This window comes from Salvia splendens, chromosome 12 (genome assembly GCF_004379255.2).
Source record: "Salvia splendens isolate huo1 chromosome 12, SspV2, whole genome shotgun sequence".
Taxonomy (NCBI): domain Eukaryota; kingdom Viridiplantae; phylum Streptophyta; class Magnoliopsida; order Lamiales; family Lamiaceae; genus Salvia; species Salvia splendens.
Window position 1 is genome coordinate 17,621,153 of NC_056043.1, and position 14,869 is coordinate 17,636,021.

The 14,869-nt window shown below is 52.6% G+C and overlaps 1 protein-coding gene across 1 annotated transcript; it reads right to left on the minus strand.

The window, feature by feature from the left end:
• Positions 1 to 5,378: 5,378 nt before the first annotated feature.
• LOC121757634 lies at positions 5,379 to 6,146 on the minus strand. Its single transcript, XM_042153150.1, has one exon. The coding sequence runs from the start codon at positions 6,144 to 6,146 to the stop codon at positions 5,379 to 5,381; it is 768 nt and encodes a 255-aa protein (XP_042009084.1).
• Positions 6,147 to 14,869: the final 8,723 nt, after the last annotated feature.

The window sequence follows — 14,869 nt, forward strand, 5'->3', positions numbered from 1 at the left end:
TGCAATAAGAGTCACTAACCTACCCCGTATTGCTTCGGACCACGGGCCTCTCCTCGTCAGATGCAGGCTACCTAATGCCCACGGGGGTGGTAGAGCCTTCCGGTTCCAAAACATGTGGGTCCGGCATGAGGGTTTTGGTGAGTTGGTGCAAGAAGATTGGATGGCTCCCACGGAGGCTGTGGGCCTCCTCAATTTGAAGATCAAGCTGGCTAGGATCAAAACAAACGCTTAAAAGATGGAACAACGAGGTTTTTGGGAATATACACGCCAGCCTCAAAACTTGTGAAGAGAACATTGCGCTGGCTCAATCGGAGTTTGAAGGTGACCCCTCGGCCCGGAATAGAACAGGGGTCAACAAACAAATTGCTGAGTACATCCTTCTCCTTAAGATGGAGGAAGATTTTTGGCGTCAGAAGGCGGCGCTCCGTTGGTTGGAAGAAGGGGATAAAAACACTAGATTTTACCAAAGTTGGGTGAAGCAGAAGAAGATTCGGCTACGTATCCACAAGATTAACGCTAATGGGCGTGAACTTACGGATGACACGGCCATCAAAGAATCGGCGGTTGAGTTCTTTCAAAACCTCCTAGCCCCAAGCTACCCGGAGCTTGTGGATCCGGACCTCAGCCTCTTACATCCACTCCCTCCCTCGGAGCAGTTGGCGGGCCTCCCCAAACCCCCGGATGCGGATGAGGTGAAACGAGCTGTCTTCGATATCTCGGCCAATAGCGCGCCCGGCCCGGATGGCTTCTCGGCATTGTTCTTCCAAGCTTGTTGGGGCATTGTGGGGCCAGACGTGGTGGAAGCGGTTAGGCAATTTTTTGGTGGGGCTTTCCTCCCCCGCAGCTTCACGGCCACGAGTATCGTACTCATCCCCAAGAAGCCTTTACCCGAGACTTGGGGAGACTATAGGCCCATTAGCTTGTGTAACGTGATCAACAAGGTGATTACTAAAGTCCTCACGAGGCGCCTTGCCCCATTCCTTCCAAGTGTTGTTGCACCGAATCAAAGCGGGTTTGTCAAAGGGAGGCTCCTCAATGACAATGTACTCCTTGCACAGGAGATGTTCCATGAGCTCCATAGAAGTACACCAGCCCCTAATGTTGCTATCAAGATTGACATGGCTAAGGCCTATGATAGGGTTCAATGGCCGTTCCTCCTAAAAGTCCTCAAGCAAATTGGCTTCCCCGAACCTTGGGTGGCGCTCATTGAAAGGTGCATCGGGACATGCTGGTTCTCGATCCTTATCAACGGGGCCCCGACGGGCTTTTTCAAATCCACTCGTGGCCTTAGACAAGGGGACCCCATTTCCCCCGCCCTCTTCGTCCTTGCTGCGGACTATCTCTCGAGATCACTCGATAAACTTATCCTCGGAGACAAAGAGATGACATACAAAGCAACCCGAGGCAGCATGGAGATCAGCCACCTCGCCTATGCGGACGACATCATCATCTTCACGCAAGCGGCCGTAAACCCCCTCCGGAGGCTACGTGCATGTCTTGAGCATTATGCCGAGGTGTCCGGACAACAAATCAACCTCGGCAAGAGCAATTTCTACATCTCCGAGGCGCATGAAGGCTGGTCAAACATAATTCAAAGTGAAGGAGGTTTCTCACGAGGTATGTTCCCCTTCCTTTACCTTGGTGTCCCTATTTACCGGGGGGTGAAGCGCACGGATATGTTCATGTTTCTTCGAGAGAAAATCTCGGCTAGGATATCTGGATGGGCTCACCGACATCTTTCCTTTGGGGGGAGACTAACCTTGATAAAAAGCACACTTGAGGCGATTCCCTTACATATTTTTCAAGCGATCGAGCCAACCGGCGGAGCCCTCAAGCAATTAGATCAACAAGTGGCTCGCTTCTTTTGGGGGTCGAGTAATGAGAAGAAAAGGACGCACTGGATAGGATGGGATCAGGTTTGCCTACCCACGGCCGAAGGGGGCTTGGGCATTCGGAAGATCAAGGAGGTCTTACGTGCCTTTAATATTAAATTATGGTGGAGATTCCGGGAACAAAACTCCCTTTGGGCTACGTACATGATGACTAAATATTGCCTTAAGGCGTCCCCACTCACAGCTAGAGCCTCGGGGAGGTGTAGCCCTACTTGGAAGAGGCTTTTGAAGGCTTGGGCACAGGCGCAACCGTACATTCGTTGGGTGGTGCGAGAAGGTAAGATATCATTTTGGGATGACCTATGGCTAGGAGAGGTTCCTTTGAGGGAACTTTGTCTTGATGATAGGGGAGGCCCTCTTGTCCATGTTGCTGATTACATTATCAATGGATCTTGGAATGAAGCCAAGTTGCGGATTCTACAAGCACAAGCCGGCCTTACACAACACATCGTCCGGAAGATCCTTGACACGCCAATCATCCCGGAGGGGCCGGATGTGCCGAGATGGAGGCTTTCACACAATGGGGAGTTCTCACTAGCATCAACTTGGGAGACCATCCGAACTCAAAGACCTATCATCCAAGGCCTTGATGACTTATGGAAAGCAGGCCTCACGTCTTCTATTGCTATCTTCATTTGGAGACTCCTATCCAACCGAATACCGGTGGATACGAAGCTACAGTGGAGAAGAATGGAAATGGCATCTAAGTGCCAATGCTGCCCTCATAGACCGGGCATCGAATCACTGCAGCATCTCTTCATCCAAGGGGCTGGCGCCCGAGGTGTGTGGAGGGAGTTTGACTCCTGGTTCGAGGGATCTTCACCACCTCTCCGGATCAATGACACCATCCCGGAGAGGCTCGAAGTTTGGGCACGGAGAGTCCAACAACCTGGTAAGAAACACCTCAGCCGGGCGATGCCGTACCTTATTCTTTGGTTCATTTGGGCTGAGCGAAACAGGAGTCGTCATCAATCGGTGCAATTTAAGCCTTTCAATGTGGTATGGCAAGTGCAAATGTTCCTTAGAAATAGCATGGCCAATGGATCCTACAAACCGAAGCATTGGAAAGGAGTCCGCCTCAAGATCAACGTCCCGAGTCAGGCCGAGCCACGAAGGACCAGGCCCCTCGCGATGGTGGTCAAATGGAACCCGCCGGATGAACCGTGGATCAAACTCAACACTGACGGAGCATACATGGAGGCAACGGATAAAGCCGGGGGGGGAGGTCTTGTTCGTGACCACGAGGGCAACATGCATGCAGCCTTTACCTCCCCACTCGAGGCTCACTCAGCCCTAGAAGCGGAGCTTCTGGCCATCCAATTCAGGTTGACGCTCGCCGCAGAATTCAGAAGGCCTATTTGGGTTGAGTCGGATGCACAACAAGCGGTTAAGCTCCTAAATGGCACGCACTGGGGACCGGCCCATATTAGTCGGGTGATGGCACGACTAGCAATCCTCAAGCGCCAACAAGACACCCGTATCACCTTCATCCACCGGGAAGGGAATAGAGCAGGAGATCTCCTCGCCAAAATGGGATTAGAAAGAAATGACTACTTGCGTATGAATGCCCTCACGGCACCACGGCACCTCACAGCGATGATTAGGATGGATGCAATGGGTATCCCGAACATTCGGGTCCATAATGAAGAGGAAGAATAGGCTCGAGTTTTGGTGGAAAGGGATATAGTCTTTCTTTTTGTTGAATTGTATTTTACCTTTTGAAAGGGAGTATGATGTGGTCCGGGCTTGTGGAACCGGACCGCATACTACTCCTAATTTTCGTGTAGGCACACCACTTTCGGGTGTGGCCACGTTTTGTATTCAACCACTTTTGAAATATAGGGATGAGGGACCCACGAACCCTCCACCGTGAAGGTGTTTGATTAAAAAAAAAAAAAAAAAAAAAAAAAGGAGGTCCGCCATCGACTTCGGCTTGCCGGGGTAGCCCGAGGGCGGCACCCCCCCCCCCTTGTTGGGTGCCGATATTCGGACCCCATGGTGCGGCTGTTTGTTTTGGGATGTCCATTGCCGTCGGCTGGGTCGATGCTCTCGAACTCACGCCCTCCCCCTCGGCTTCACAATGGTTGGCCATAGCCATGCTTAGGTTCACCTCGGCCAAGGGAGGGTTAACACTTGTGCCGGCGCTTTGTAGCGGTTGGTTTCCCCACTTCGTCCGAACCCCAAGTTGAGCGTCCCTTGGGTGTGACTTTCCGGCTTCAAAGGTGTATCGTATTTTGAGTGTCCTACCTTTTCCAAGGGGGGGAAAATCCTCATACGATGGGTTGTGTGTCGCCGCACTCGAAGGCATTGCTGGTTCAATTCTCGGCTGGCGAGTATTGTATGGCTCCGGTGCCATGGGTTAGGTTTCCGGCGGCCCAGCGGTTAGAAGTGGTTGCGCGGCCAAGGCATCCATCATTTTCGCCGAGTCCAAACCTGCTAGGTGGATGAGCTCCGCCTCCTTTGGTAGCTTAGGGTTCTCAACTTCGATGGGTTCACGCGAACCTTTGGTGCGGAAAGGCACAAAAGCACTTTCGGAAGTTAGTTTTGTCCCTATAGCTGAATTGGGTAACTTGCCTTGCTGCAAAAAGGATGTCATATTTGGTTGTTTTGAGGCTTCAACAGCTCCTTGTGGACCAGCAGCACGTGATGTCCCAGCTTGGCAAGGCGCCAATTGACTTTCGAAGGGTGGAAGTGTTGGTGTGGCCAATTCGGGCAAGTTGACTATCTCGGCCTCCAAAGCTCCCTGTCCCATTCTAGGACCATCTCTCACCACTCTCACATCATGGAGGCTGGAGTCCCCACCATCGGCGATGACCCCCCCAACACCGTCGGACTCATGGCCGGCGGCTGAACCACCCATGGACGAATCAGCGTCGGCGTGGGCCTTAATGCGCATTCTTTCACTTTCAGCATTGGGGCATGGAGGGGCTTGTCCGGCGGTTGGCTATCACTTGCGAGTTGGCCAGAGCTCGCGGGGAAGATGACCGTTTTGCAATTGAGATTTCCGGCGAAGGCGCCATCTTCGTCACCAAAAGAAAGTTTCTTTCGTAGTTGTTTATCCTCCGGGAGTGGGGAGAGGATGAAGCGTTTCCGGCCATCTCCCTTCGAAGGAGGAGCCGGAGTATTCTTGCGGGCCTTGTACCTTGCCTTGCTCTCTTTCACTTTCATGGCTTTAGTCGGAGGTTTGGGTAGCTCCTCCTCGGGGGACCGAAAGACCATTTGCTGGTCCGTGAGTTCGCGCGCTTCCTCGAAAGCAGGTTCAGGGTCCGGTTGGGGGTCTGGCATGTCCGGCCGTGGAGCAAAGACCGGCGTAGATGCGAGTGGACAAGCTCTTGTGAGGATCAGCCGGTTCGGGGGATTGGGGAGTGGTGCGTGGCATGGGTCGGCTAATGTCGTCGGGTGGCGAGGTGGTGGTGGGAGGTTGGCGGCGGAGGTCAAAGGTGGGGCAATAGGGTGGAGTATTTTAGAGAGAAGGAGGAGCTTCTCTCAAAAGGTCCCGAAAACCTCTTTGTTCCACTCCTTTAGTGCTCTTTTAACTCTGGAATGTTTAATTTGGATGTTTAGAAGGCCGCCCGCCCCAGTGGACTCTTCCCATGCATTCTTAACTACAGCCAAAAATCCCTCATGTCGGATCCACGTGTTCTGGAACCTGAATGCCTTCCCCCCGATGGCAATGTTCGACATTTTGCATCGTGCTAGGACTGGACTGTGGTCCGAGGTGCTTCGTGGGAGGTTCGTTACTCGGGTGGCCTCGAAGACCCTAGTCCAAGCCTCATTAACAAGCACTTTATCCTGCCGTTCAAATAGACCGTTTTTGGCCCAAGTAAATTCCGCCCCATCGAACCCTGGGTCCACGAGTCGGCAATCCTCAATTGCCTCTGCAAAATCGACCATCTCGGCCTGCCGGTTGGTTTCGCTCCCATTTCTGTCCCGGTGGGATAGAATGGTGTTGAAGTCACCACCTATAATCCATGGTATTCCCTCGAGGGTTCCAGCGATCTCTCTCATCTTATCCCACAAAAGGTATCTCTCAGATCTTGTGCATTTGGCGTACACGGCCGAGATAGCTAGAGGGCTAGCAATGCGATGTGACTTGAGCCTCCCGTGAAAGATTTGTTCGGAGTCCCAATCAATATCAAAAGTAGAGCCTTCTTCCGCAAACAACCAAATCTTGCCGCTTGTGTTCGAGCCGATGAAGGGCAGCCCCACGGCCTTGGAGAACCGGACCGGATCAGGGGTTGTAAGCGGTTCCATTATTGCAAGAAATAACACATTATGACATTTAATCAGTCTTTTCAATACTTGTTGGGTTGACGCATTTGCGATCCCCCTCACGTTCCAAAACATGATGTTGTAAGATATCATTAAGAGATGGGGTAATTACCCGAAGGGGATGAAGGCCCTGCCTGACTTTGGATGATTTGTTGCTCTTTGTTCTTTGCGTGATCCTCGGCATCGCTTAGGTGAAGATTGCCTCCCCCCGTCTCGCACCCCACTTGCGCGTCCTTGACCGAGCCTTCCGCATCCCCACAATTGTCAACATCAAATTCTCCACTCTCCATGAGGGAGTAGTGTTGGTTAGTGCTCATATGGTTTTTCATCGCGAAGAATCCACGTCCCCTCGTCATGGAATGCCGCGCGCCCCCTCTCGAGTTCCCGCGTGTAGACGGGTAAGCCACACGTTTCTCATTGGGGCCTCCCCTCCCCGCCTCTGAATGTTCATGCATTGGCGTCGGTGTCTCAAAGTGCGAATATGGTGGTTCCCTTTGGTTCCCATCCCCGAGCTTTACCCCCATATCGTATGTTCCGCTATGCATTTCACTCCCCTCGTGAGGTTCCCCCATTATGTCCGGTCCCTCCCAAATTGTTTCAACGGCACCTTCTCCAAGTGAGTTGTTGCTTGATCTATCACCCGCCTTTCCTTTTTTCCTTCCTTGGCGTTTCCATTCATTTGAGTTAGGGGCGCTTGTCGCCATGTCTTGCTTTCCATTCCCACCTTGGTCCGCGGGTTGTGGCTGATTTGGTGGAGCGGTGTGGTAATTCCTCCTCAGTGGCCTTTCCCTCTTCCCCGTTGCATAGCACGCATCACTCGCATGACCAACATGCTTGCATTCTTGGCAATAAGATGGTATGTTGTCCCACCGCACTTGCTGCACCGTTTCTCGACCACAAATATCAAGGATTATTTCTTCGGAAGGCGGTTTTGTGATGTCTATCTCAATGCAAATTTGAGCGAAGGATAGTCTAGACTTGTTGGCCGTGGCTCGGTCGACTTGGATGGGGGTACCAAGGAGCTTGCCGATGGCGAATAAGGCGGATTGATCAAAGAGGTGGATTGGGAGCCCGATTATATTACACCAAATTGCTGCAATCGGGGACTCACAATATGCTTCGAAATCTGGGGACCATTTGAAAACCCTCATTGGGTGACGATCAATGAGCCATACGGGTGTTCCCTTTGGTCCTCTGAGAAGTCGTGCATAATCCGACAAATCCTCGCATTGAATAAGGATATGTTTAGCGTTAAAGTATTTCCAACTAAAACCACGCCAAAATTTAACACTTTCTAGGGCTTTTTGAATTTGGAGTCCCGTTGGGATAGAAGGAGAAAACTTACCCACAATGGCGTGCCCCATGCTTTCGGCCAGCTTTTGCGTTTCTGCCCCGGAGAAGTAGATGGTCGGGATGCCATTGGACACGGAGGCAAAGCCAATGTTATTAAGCTTTTCCGGCTCGAAGGCTTGATGGCCATTTGGGTCGTTGGATCCTTTAAGGAGGTCCGCCATCGACTTCGGCTTGCCGGGGTAGCCCGAGGGCGGCACCCCCCCCCCCCCTTGTTGGGTGCCGATATTCGGACCCCATGGTGCGGCTGTTTGTTTTGGGATGTCCATTGCCGTCGGCTGGGTCGATGCTCTCGAACTCACGCCCTCCCCCTCGGCTTCACAATGGTTGGCCATAGCCATGCTTAGGTTCACCTCAGCCAAGGGAGGGTTAACACTTGTGCCGGCGCTTTGTAGCGGTTGGTTTCCCCACTTCGTCCGAACCCCAAGTAGAGCGTCCCTTGGGTGTGACTTTCCGGCTTCAAAGGTGTATCGTATTTTGAGTGTCCTACCTTTTCCAAGGGGGGGAAAATCCTCATACAATGGGTTGTGTGTCGCCGCACTCGAAGGCATTGCTGGTTCAATTCTCGGCTGGCGAGTATTGTATGGCTCCGGTGCCATGGGTTAGGTTTCTGGCGGCCCAGCGGTTAGAAGTGGTTGCGCGGCCAAGGCATCCATCATTTCCGCCGAGTCCAAACCGGCTAGGTGGATGAGCTCCGCCTCCTTTGGTAGCTTAGGGTTCTCAACTTCGATGGGTTCACGTGAACCTTTGGTGCGGAAAGGCACAAAAGCACTTTCGGAAGTTAGTTTTGTCCCTATAGCTGAATTGGGTAACTTGCCTTGCTGCAAAAAGGATGTCATATTTGGTTGTTTTGAGGCTTCAACAGCTCCTTGTGGACCAGCAGCACGTGATGTCCCAGCTTGGCAAGGCGCCAATTGACTTTCGAAGGGTGGAAGTGTTGGTGTGGCCAATTCGGGCAAGTTGACTATCTCGGCCTCCAAAGCTCCCTGTCCCATTCTAGGACCATCTCTCACCACTCTCACATCATGGAGGCTGGAGTCCCCACCATCGGCGATGACCCCCCCAACACCGTCGGACTCATGGCCGGCGGCTGAACCACCCATGGACGAATCAGCGTCGGCGTGGGCCTTAATGCGCATTCTTTCACTTTCAGCGTTGGGGCATGGAGGGGCTTGTCCGGCGGTTGGCTATCACTTGCGAGTTGGCCAGAGCTCGCGGGGAAGATGACCGTTTTGCAATTGAGATTTCCGGCGAAGGCGCCATCTTCGTCACCAAAAGAAAGTTTCTTTCGTAGTTGTTTATCCTCCGGGAGTGGGGAGAGGATGAAGCGTTTCCGGCCATCTCCCTTCGAAGGAGGAGCCGGAGTATTCTTGCGGGCCTTGTACCTCGCCTTGCTCTCTTTCACTTTCATGGCTTTAGTCGGAGGTTTGGGTAGCTCCTCCTCGGGGGACCGAAAGACCATTTGCAGGTCCGTGAGTTCGCGCGCTTCCTCGAAAGCAGGTTCAGGGTCCGGTTGGGGGTCTGGCATGTCCGGCCGTGGAGCAAAGACCGGCGTAGATTCGAGTGGACAAGCTCTTGTGAGGATCAGCCGGTTCGGGGGATTGGGGAGTGGTGCGTGGCATGGGTCGGCTAATGTCGTCGGGTGGCGAGGTGGTGGTGGGAGGTTGGCGGCGGAGGTCAAAGGTGGGGCAATAGGGTGGAGTATTTTAGAGAGAAGGAGGAGCTTCTCTCAAAAGGTCCCGAAAACCTCTTTGTTCCACTCCTTTAGTGCTCTTTTAACTCTGGAATGTTTAATTTGGATGTTTAGAAGGCCGCCCGCCCCAGTGGGCTCTTCCCATGCATTCTTAACTACAGCCAAAAATCCCTCATGTCGGATCCACGTGTTCTGGAACCTGAATGCCTTCCCCCCGATGGCAATGTTCGACATTTTGCATCGTGCTAAGACTGGTCTGTGGTCCGAGGTGATTCGTGGGAGGTTCGTTACTCGGGTGGCCTCGAAGACCCTAGTCCAAGCCTCATTAACAAGCACTCTATCCTGCCGTTCAAATAGACCGTTTTTGGCCCAAGTAAATTCCGCCCCATCGAACCCTGGGTCCACGAGTCGGCAATCCTCAATTGCCTCTGCAAAATCGACCATCTCGGCCTACCGGTTGGTGTCGCTCCCAGTTCTATCCCGGTGGGATAGAATGGTGTTGAAGTCACCACCTATAATCCATGGTATTCCCTCGAGGGTTCCAGCGATCTCTCTCATCTTATCCCACAAAAGGTATCTCTCAGATCTTGTGCATTTGGCGTACACGGCCGAGATAGCTAGAGGGCTAGCAATGCGATGTGACTTGAGCCTCCCGTGAAAGATTTGTTCGGAGTCCCAATCAATATCAAAAGTAGAGCTTTATTCCGCAAACAACCAAATCTTGCCGCTTGTGTTCGAGCCGATGAAGGGCAGCCCCACAGCCTTGGAGAACCGGACCGGATCAGGGGTTGTAAGCGGTTCCATTATTGCATGAAATAACACATTATGACATTTAATCAATCTTTTCAATACGTGTTGGGTTGACGCATTTGCGATCCCACTCACGTTCCAAAACATGATGTTGTAAGATATCATTAAGAGATGGGGTAATTACCCGAAGGGGATGAAGGCCCTGCCTGACATTGGATGATTTGTTGCTCTTTGTTCTTTGCGTGATCCTCGGCATCGCTTAGGTGAAGATTGCCTCCCCCCGTCCGCACCCCACTTGCGCGTCCATGACCGAGCCTTCCGCATCCCCACAATAGTCAACATCAAATTCTCCACTCTCCATGTGGGAGTAGTGTTGGTTAGTGCTCATATGGTTTTTCATCGCGAAGAATCCACGTCCCGTCGTCATGGAATTCCGCGCGCCCCCTCTTGAGTTCCCACGTGTAGACGGGTAAGCCACACGTTTCTCATTGGGGCCTCCCCTCCCCGCCTCCGAATGTTCATGCATTGGCGTCGGTGTCTCAAAGTGCGAATATGGTGGTTCCCTTTGGTTCCCATCCCCGAGCTTTACCCCCATATCGTATGTTCCGCTATGCATTTCACTCCCCTCGTGAGGTTCCCCCATTATGTCCGGTCCCTCCCAAATTGTTTCAACGGCACCTTCTCCATGTGAGTTGTTGCTTGATCTATCACCCGCCTTTCCTTTTTTCCTTCCTTGGCGTTTCCATTCATTTGAGTTAGGGGCGCTTGTCGCCATGTCTTGCTTTCCTTTCCCACCTTGGTCCGCGGGTTGTGGCTGATTTGGTGGGGCGGTGTGGTAGTTACTCCTCAGTGGCCTTTCCCTCTTCCCCGTTGCATAGCACGCATCACTCGCATGACCAACAGGCTTGCATTCTTGGCAATAAGATGGTATCTTGTCCCACCGCACTTGCTGCACCGTTTCTCGACCACAAATATCAAGGATTATTTCTTCGGGAGGCGGTTTTGTGATGTCTATCTCAATGCAAATTCAAGCGAAGGATAGTCTAGACTTGTTGGCCGTGGCTCGGTCGACTTGGATGGGGGTACCAAGGAGCTTGCCGATGGCGAATAAGGCGGATTGATCAAAGAGGTGGATTGGGAGCCCGATTATATTACACCAAATTGCTGCAATCGGGGACTCACAATATGCTTCGAAATCTGGGGACCATTTGAAAACCCTCATTGGGTGACGATCAATGAGCCATACGGGTGTTCCCTTTGGTCCTCCGAGAAGTCGTGCATAATCCGACAAATCCTCGCATTGAATAAGGATATGTTTAGCGTTAAAGTATTTCCAACTAAAACCACGCCGAAATTTAACACTTTCTAGGGCTTTTTGAATTTGGAGTCCCGTTGGGATAGAATGAGAAAACTTACCCACAATGGCGTGCCCCATGCTTTCGGCCAGCTTTTGCGTTTCTGCCCCGGAGAAGTAGATGGTCGGGATGCCATTGGACACGGAGGCAAAGCCAATGTTATTAAGCTTTTCCGGCTCGAAGGCTTGATGGCCATTTGGGTCGTTGGATCCTTTAAGGAGGTCCGCCATCGACTTCGGCTTGCCGGGGTAGCCCGAGGGCGGCACCCCCCCCCCCTTGTTGGGTGCCGATATTCGGACCCCATGGTGCGGCTGTTTGTTTTGGGATGTCCATTGCCGTCGGCTGGGTCGATGCTCTCGAACTCACGCCCTCCCCCTCGGCTTCACAATGGTTGGCCATAGCCATGCTTAGGTTCACCTCGGCCAAGGGAGGGTTAACACTTGTGCCGGCGCTTTCTAGCGGTTGGTTTCCCCACTTCGTCCGAACCCCAAGTTGAGCGTCCCTTGGGTGTGACTTTCCGGCTTCAAAGGTGTATCGTATTTTGAGTGTCCTACCTTTTCCAAGGGGGGGAAAATCCTCATACGATGGGTTGTGTGTCGCCGCACTCGAAGGCATTGCTGGTTCAATTCTCGGCTGGCGAGTATTGTATGGCTCCGGTGCCATGGGTTAGGTTTCCGGGGCCCAGCGGTTAGAAGTGGTTGCGCGGCCAAGGCATCCATCATTTCCGCCGAGTCCAAACCGGCTAGGTGGATGAGCTCCGCCTCCTTTGGTAGCTTAGGGTTCTCAACTTCGATGGGTTCACGTGAACCTTTGGTGCGGAAAGGCACAAAAGCACTTTCGGAAGTTAGTTTTGTCCCTATAGCTGAATTGGGTAACTTGCCTTGCTGCAAAAAGGATGTCATATTTGGTTGTTTTGAGGCTTCAACAGCTCCTTGTGGACCAGCAGCACGTGATGTCCCAGCTTGGCAAGGCGCCAATTGACTTTCGAAGGGTGGAAGTGTTGGTGTGGCCAATTCGGGCAAGTTGACTATCTCGGCCTCCAAAGCTCCCTGTCCCATTCTAGGACCATCTCTCACCACTCTCACATCATGGAGGCTGGAGTCCCCACCATCGGCGATGACCCCCCCAACACCGTCGGACTCATGGCCGGCGGCTGAACCACCCATGGACGAATCAGCGTCGGCGTGGGCCTTAATGCGCATGGAGGGGCATGGAGGGGCTTGTCCGGCGGTTGGCTATCACTTGCGAGTTGGCCAGAGCTCGCGGGGAAGATGACCGTTTTGCAATTGAGATTTCCGGCGAAGGCGCCATCTTCGTCACCAAAAGAAAGTTTCTTTCGTAGTTGTTTATCCTCCGAAAGTGGGGAGAGGATGAAGCGTTTCCGGCCATCTCCCTTCGAAGGAGGAGCCGGAGTATTCTTGCGGGCCTTGTACCTCGCCTTGCTCTCTTTCACTTTCATGGCTTTAGTCGGAGGTTTGGGTAGCTCCTCCTCGGGGGACCGAAAGACCATTTGCTGGTCCGTGAGTTCGCGCGCTTCCTCGAAAGCAGGTTCGGGGTCCGGTTGGGGGTCTGGCATGTCCGGCCGTGGAGCAAAGACCGGCGTAGATGCGAGTGGACAAGCTCTTGTGAGGATCAGCCGGTTCGGGGGATTGGGGAGTGGTGCGTGGCATGGGTCGGCTAATGTCGTCGGGTGGCGAGGTGGTGGTGGGAGGTTGGCGGCGGAGGTCAAAGGTGGGGCAATAGGGTGGAGTATTTTAGAGAGAAGGAGGAGCTTCTCTCAAAAGGTCCCGAAAACCTCTTTGTTCCACTCCTTTAGTGCTCTTTTAACTCTGGAATGTTTAATTTGGATGTTTAGAAGGCCGCCCGCCCCAGTGGGCTCTTCCCATGCATTCTTAACTACAGCCAAAAATCCCTCATGTCGGATCCACGTGTTCTGGAACCTGAATGCCTTCCCCCCGATGGCAATGTTCGACATTTTGCATCGTGCTAGGACTGGTCTGTGGTCCGAGGTGATTCGTGGGAGGTTCGTTACTCGGGTGGCCTCGAAGACCCTAGTCCAAGCCTCATTAACAAGCACTCTATCCTGCCGTTCAAATAGACCGTTTTTGGCCCAAGTAAATTCCGCCCCATCGAACCCTGGGTCCACGAGTCGGCAATCCTCAATTGCCTCCGCAAAATCGACCATCTCGGCCTGCCGGTTGGTGTCGCTCCCAGTTCTGTCCCGGTGGGATAGAAAGGTGTTGAAGTCACCACCTATAATCCATGGTATTCCCTCGAGGGTTCCAGCGATCTCTCTCATCCTATCCCACAAAAGGTATCTCTCAGATCTTGTGCATTTGGCGTACACGGCCGAGATAGCTAGAGGGCTAGCAATGCGATGTGACTTGAGCCTCCCGTGAAAGATTTGTTCGGAGTCCCAATCAATATCAAAAGTAGAGCTTTATTCCGCAAACAACCAAATCTTGCCGCTTGTGTTCGAGCCGATGAAGGGCAGCCCCACGGCCTTGGAGAACCGGACCGGATCAGGGGTTGTAAGCGGTTCCATTATTGCAAGAAATAACACATTATGACATTTAATCAATCTTTTCAATAAGTGTTGGGTTGACGCATTTGCGATCCCCCTCACGTTGCAAAACATGATATTGTAAGATATCATTAAGAGATGGGGTTCTTACCCGAAGGGGATGAAGGCCTGCCTGACATTGGATGATTTGTTGCTCTTAGTTCTTTGCGTGATCCTCGGCATCGCTTAGGTGTAGATTGCCTCCCCCCGTCTCGCACCCCACTTGCGCGTCCATGACCGAGCCTTCCGCAATCCCACAATTGTCAACATCAAATTCTCCACTCTCCATGAGGGAGTAGTGTTGGTTAGTGCTCATATGGTTTTTCATCGCGAAGAATCCACGTCCCCTCGTCATGGAACGTCGCGCGCCCCCGTTCGAGTTCCCGCGTGTAGACGGGTAAGCCACACGTTTCTCATTGGGGCCTCCCCTCCCCGCCTCCGAATGTTCATGCATTAGCGTCGGTGTCTCAAAGTTCAAATATGGTGGTTCCCTTTGGTTCCCATCCCCGAGCTTTACCCGCATATCGTATGTTCCGCTATGCATTTCACTCCCCTCGTGAGGTTCCCCCATTATGTCCGGTCCCTCCCAAATTGTTTCAACGGCACCTTCTCCAAGTGAGTTGTTGCTTGATCTATCACCCGCCTTTCCTTTTTTCCTTCCTTGGCATTTCCGTTCATTTGAGTTAGGGGCACTTGTCGCCATGTCTTGCTTTCCTTTCCCTCCTTGGTCCGCGGGTTGTGGCTGATTTGGTGGGGCGGTGTGGTAGTTCCTCCTCGGTGGCCTTTCCCTCTTCCCCGTTGCATAGCACGCATCACTCGCATGACCAACATGCTTGCATTCTTGGCAATAAGATGGTATCTTGTCCCACGCACTTGCTGTACCGTTTCTCGACCACAAATATCAAGGATTATTTCTTCGGGAGGCGGTTTTGTGATGTCTATCTCAATGCAAATTCGAGCGAAGGATAGTCTAGACTTGTTGGCCGTGGCTCGG

What these genes read in the sequence shown, in the direction of transcription:
- LOC121757634 (XM_042153150.1), bottom strand. Translation starts at nt 6,146, where the DNA reads ATGGAACCGCTTACAACCCCTGATCCGGTCCGGTTCTCCAAGGCCGTG.